This window comes from Chelonoidis abingdonii, chromosome 7, assembly GCF_003597395.2.
Source record: "Chelonoidis abingdonii isolate Lonesome George chromosome 7, CheloAbing_2.0, whole genome shotgun sequence".
In the NCBI taxonomy this organism is placed as follows: Eukaryota; Metazoa; Chordata; order Testudines; family Testudinidae; genus Chelonoidis; species Chelonoidis abingdonii.
Window position 1 is genome coordinate 82,185,741 of NC_133775.1, and position 5,855 is coordinate 82,191,595.

At 44.2% G+C, this 5,855-nt stretch overlaps 1 protein-coding gene across 1 annotated transcript in view; it reads right to left on the bottom strand.

Annotated features, from left to right (window-relative positions):
• The window catches only part of WWC1 (WW and C2 domain containing 1), a 165,613-nt gene extending 160,131 nt beyond the window's left edge, over positions 1-5,482 (bottom strand). Inside the window, exon 1 of the mRNA XM_032776684.2 lies at positions 5,106-5,482. Within this exon, the coding sequence (XP_032632575.1) occupies positions 5,106-5,224 (119 nt within the window). The 5' untranslated portion in view covers positions 5,225-5,482. The remainder of the gene's footprint in view (positions 1-5,105) is intronic.
• Positions 5,483-5,855: the final 373 nt, after the last annotated feature.

The following is a 5,855-nucleotide window of genomic DNA, read 5'->3' on the forward strand; positions in this document are numbered from 1 at the left end:
GGAATAGAGGAGATATGCTTCTTGGTATTGTGATGTAAAGAGATTGCATCAATACTCCCAGGTTAGCCCAGAGAGGAAAGTCTGGGTGGGAGAGAGAGAGGGAAGGGAAGTGGGTTATTTCCCTTTGTTGTAGGCTCATGGTTTCAGAGTCTTGGGGCCAAAACCCTGGAAAATTTGGATGGTGGCAGCGAGATCAGATCCAAGCTGGTAATAAGCTTGGGGGAGTTTCATACAAGCACCCAGATTGTGGACCCTAAGGTCCAGATTTGGGAAAGATGCTTATGATAGGCCTTCAGGCCAAAAAGTTTGCCCACCCGTTATACACCTCTCTCTTTCTGCAATGCATTGAGACCAACTGAGAAAGCAGACATGGATCCCTCACACTTGTTTCTGTTCTGACCAAAGCTATGGATTCAAGGCAGAAGGGACCACTGTAACACAGGACACAGCAAAACTGAGGCTCGAAAGAATAAGTTAGACCAGCGGTTCTCAAACTGTGGGTCGCGAACATTTTTTAATGGTTGGCTGGTGTTAGACTTGCTGGGGCCCGGGGCCCAAGCCCCACCACTCAAGGCTAAAGCCCAAGCCCAAACTCCACCACCCAGGGCCAAAGCCCAAGGCTGAGCTCCACCACCTGGGGCCAAAGCTTAAGGACTTCAGCTTTGTGTGGCGGGACTGAGGTTACAGGTGTCCTATCTGGGGCTGAAGCTTTTGGGCTTCGGCTTTGGCATCCCCACCTGGGACAGTGGGGCGCAGGCTTCAGTCCCCCCACCTGAGGTCATGTAGTAATTTTTGTTGTCAGAAAGGGGTCACGGTGCAATGAAGTTTGAGGACTCCTGAGTTAGACCATCCTTCCTCATCACTTTAAAGTCTACAGAAGCCTTCAGGGCTTTGAAATTCAGGTTAGCTTTTGAAGGCATGTCTCTTGCAGCACACCATACAATTTTTGGCTCATTCTATCCAGCATGAGAGTGAACTTCTGAAAACTTCTGGTGCTGTCATACATCACTTGTTTGTACATATAAGCAAAAAGATGCTGTGACACCATGCTTCTTATGGACAGGAGAATGACAGACTGTTGAAAAAAATTGCCAAAGATTCTATTCTACAGTTTAATTGGATAATTTCAGAAGATACAATCAACTCTAGTAGTTCAGCTGATTCTTAGATGATTATAGAACCCTCTTTCTGCCAGTCACTTCTCCTAAGTATCTAGAGTTTCCCAGTGCTGCATTATGTTGCATCCCCAGACACACTCCGGTAATAATTAATTTAACAAGCTTCAGTTAACACAAAACATATCTAACTACAAATCCAACATCAACTAATATAACAAAAACTATATAGACAAACTTAAGCACTGCACCTATACAGTATCCCTAATCATATTTCTTCACACTAAATTAAACTGGAAAGAGGGATTTAGGGAAGCTTTAAAAGTTGAGTCTCTTATCTTTAGTTACCAGTTGTGGCTCGCTGAATGAATTGACCAGATATTATATAACCATTGTCAACTTGAAATCTGGCCAATTTAAAGGAAATGAGTTCAAAAAGCAGTTTTAAGTCCTATCTGCCTCCATATCCACTGCAACCTGTGGTTTTACAGCAAACCACTTTTTTATATACGATCTCTGCCTTTTTGCTGCATGAAAGACCCCTCTCCCCCCCAAAAATAGTGAAGCTGACTATTTACAAACCGTTATCAATTGCAGTGAACTATGTTACAGTAATTTTAAAGGTTACTTGTAACAGTACTAGGTAAAAAATCATTTCAGTCTGAAAATACGCTAGGGCCTGGTGGGCCTCCTCATACCAGTTTCACACTGCTGTTACTCCAATGTTCAGTAATTATTCCTAACTCATACCGGTGAAAGAACAGCTTCAGGTTCAAGGCTTGTCAGTACCATACGTATTTCTAGCATAATATCATTGAAAAATTTCATATATCAGGTTGTTTTGTAGAAAACAGTGAAAACCTGGTTATCAGTAGTAAATACACAGTTCATGTTGTTGCAGTAGCACAACACACACACCTAAAATAAGGTGCATATTTGTACATTGCAATTGTTTATATTCTATTGTGATTACCTATATGGGAAAAGACCAGAATTTTTAGAAGCCACTATTAGTCCTCACAAGTGCTAACAAATTTTTGGTTTTGTTTAGTTTCATTAGAATAATAAGGGTGCACAAAAAAGACTACTCCTGGAATGCAGCTGCTCCCTGAAATCCTGTAAAGTTAGGAAGTGGACAAATCATTCATTCTCATGGCTAACAAACATTTGGCTGTCAGATGAATAACTGAGCTAGAATCAAACAAATGTGTGGGCATTGGCATCCTGACAAATATAATGGAAGACTGATACAAAGAATCAATTGCTGGGGTGGGGGTGAATAATCAATTTAAAAAGTTAGCTTGAACCAGACCTGTAAATTATCACACAACAGGAAAGATTCTCTTAAGAGACTTACTCCATTTAACTATTTAAAATTATTACAGCAGCATTCTGTAACACCTTGTGCTCGTTACAATTGTTTTGGACTATGACCTTCTTTAAAAAATAGTTTCATTAAGTCAAAGAATCCTGAAATTCATCAAAGTACAAAGTATGAAATTTTATAGCTGTAGATCACTATTGCATTTAGAAATTTTTACATAGTATTTGAGGCGCAGTTTCCTTCTTCAGTTGCAGTAAACATACAAGTAATTAAAATTTGTTAACATTATCTGTCTCTCCTCACCTTCTCTCTCTTCCTAAAATATAATTGACAGTTTGAGTGACTTTTCCATTGTTTAGCAAGAAAACTGAATTGATAATATGCTGCTAATTTTAACTGTAAAATTTTAAAGAGAGACTTACAGACTTAAGTAGACAAAACATTTGAAAAGTAACTGGTATGGTCATGCACAGCAGGTCCTTTTAATACTTGAGTGTAATTTATAATAATGATCAACACAAGAATAGTGCACACATCAGAGCAAAGAGGGTCAAGAAGGAAGCTGAAGAGTAATACAAGGAGACAGAGAAAAAGAAAAGCACTGTGGGAGATGAATGACTCCATGAATAACCTATAGGAATGTAGGTCATGATATTTTGTTTTAAAGAGATGGGCCAAGACCTAGAATGTGCTATGGTATAGCACTGGTATACTATAATATAGTAATATCACCACTGATCTTAGCTTGTTAGTCCCTGCCCCATAGTCACTACTGCCCCATAGTCACTATGTGTTTGTAGAGCACATCACAATTAGGTCCCAATCCTGACTGGATTCTTTGGATGTTAGCACAATGCAAATAGCAATAGTGATTTCAATATGTTTGATAGCAAGAATAGCTTGCATGTCAGATCTGCAAGAGCACTGAAATAACAAAGGGGACAAAACACTTACGTGAAAAGAATGAAATCGGAAACAAAAGCCAGAACAAAGATCCTTCCCCCAAATATTTGTAATACCGCTTAGAAATCTCAATCAAGGATCAGAATCCCATTATGCTAGGCACTGTACATCATGCAACAAAGATAGTTCCTGCTACAGAGAATTTACAGTCTAGGTTTGAGGGATGGAGGAAAGGCTAAGGAAAACATAAAACAGTTCAACTGATCACTTTCCCTACCAATGCCAGACAGAAATGATTTCTAGACATCATGGCAGAGGCAGGTTGTAAATAGATTTAAAAGAAAGAGAATAAGGTGGTGGCTTTATGAATTTTAAATTAGTTTGAAGGGTAGACATATAAGAGGACCATTACTAGCATATCAAAGCAGATCTTTGAAAACTCTTCAAGCAATTGGCACTTTTGGAGCTGAGCAAGAGGTTCACTATAGCATACAGGACAATTAGAAGGTCATGACATCAGCCAAGGGATGTCTCTCACTTTCATTAACATTCTAATGGTTACCAAGTAGCTGTTATACTGCCACTTAGCTCTCCACTGTTTAACACACATAAACAAAAGGCTAAAGTCAACTCTGAGTGTCAGCAGTGCAAAAATAATAAAGGCAACCAGTCAGGTTACACCTGTCTAACTAGGGAAGAATGTGGCCCAAAATTGCAGAAAGTTAATAGTCTTGACAAATTTAAAGCAACCAGGACGTTCCAAGGTAAACTCCCCAAGTCACACTTTATATAGTAAGATATCATCGTGATGTATTTAAGGATCAAAACTTTAAGAAGTCACTTTTTATGATTAGAGGACAAAAAGAACATTATAAATAGGGCTCTTAGTAGCCAAAGTTACAAGAGTGGAAATCCCCCTCCTCCTCCAAAGACTATAAACTGAATCATCTCAATGGAGTCAAACTGCAGGCTTGGGTATGAATGTAAAGTCCCCATCCCACACACACAGAGAGGTACAGAGAATTTAGTCCTAACCATTTTTAATATCTATTATAGTAGCATTTAGAAGTGCCAGTCAGGATCAATACATAGATATGGCTGATCAATGCATTTATTCATCAATGAAAACAAATCACTTGTTTACTAAAAACCTTATCCAGGAGTAGCAGATTAGCACTAGGGAGTCCCTGAAAATATGTTCTGGTATATTTATTCCACCAATAGGAAAGGTATTACGAGTCAAGCTCCAACCTAGCAGTGCCCTTACAAAAGATTGTGGGGATCAGGCAAAATTCAAGGTAGCTACATTACTTTCTCCAGCCTCTTTGCGCTGGTTCCCTAACACTGAGCTTACTACCCAGGTTTGGCGGTATATCCTATAGTGGTGAGAGCTCCCTCCGCATAGAAAGAGAAGTGGTTTGGAGGGAAATCAAAGTAATCCAAGCCATGTAAACGTGCACCCAGTGCTGAGTGCTTTACCAATCTTGGTAATAAAGCCTCTTTGGTCTGCGCCATTGGCAACTGAAGCAACACACGCTGAACAAACACAGCTATCTCCTGGGCCAGCTGTCGGGGGAAGTCCAGTGAGCCCCAGTTTAGGTCTCAAGAAGGTGCCCCTTTAGCATCAGGTTCTTTGTGCTCCTGCACTGCCTCTTCCCTCCGGCCCAAGGGCAGGCGGTGGCTGGGTGAACAGACACCTCTCCCTGCACCTGTCTGGCTTCCCTGAATGGCAGCGAGGGAGTCAAACCGGTCCGGCCTCATACCTGTCTCTCGGGTCGATCCAGCTGGTGGTTTTGTTGGTGTGGTCGATATAATACACTTTCCCATCGAAGTCCCGGGCTTCTTCCCAGCCCTCTGGCAAAGGTAGCTCCTTCCTTGGCATCTTCTCCAGGCCGGGTTGAACTGCCCCATAAAGAGCTCAGCCCCTGGTCCTCGCAAGAGCAGAAGAAGCGGGGGGGGGGGGGAGAGAGAGCTGGGGGGTGGGCGAGGATTCCCCTTCCTTGCAAGGCCCAGAGCTCCGGGGGCAGCACCGATCACTGCCAGAAGGAACCGACGGGAGTCACATCCTCCGCTCGGGGGCCAACGGGCGATGCAAGGCGGTGCCGGGTGATGCCGGTGCCCGGCGGGGGGAGCGGGGCAGGGCGGTGCCAGGCGATCACCAGCACAGGCTCCTCAGAGCCGTCCAGCGCCCCGAGGCGGCAGCTCCCCTCACGCCTCCGTTTTCCGCTCAGCTCCTGCCGCCCGGCGAGCGGCCGGGGCCTGGGGGTGGCTCCGATCCTCCCGCTCCCGGCGCAGCCTGGCACCGGCACCGGCACCGGCACCTCAGCCGGGGAGAGGGCTCCTGCCGCTGCGGCCCGGCCCGGCCCCGCCTGCCCGGGGAGCGCTGGGCTCGCCTCACGCCTCCAGGTGCTACTGTAATGCAGGTAATAGCGCTGCCGCCGCCGCTACTGTAAACACGGGTGCACCGGAGCCAGGCGCCGCCCCCTACCCAGGGCACGGGGGTGGGCACAGCA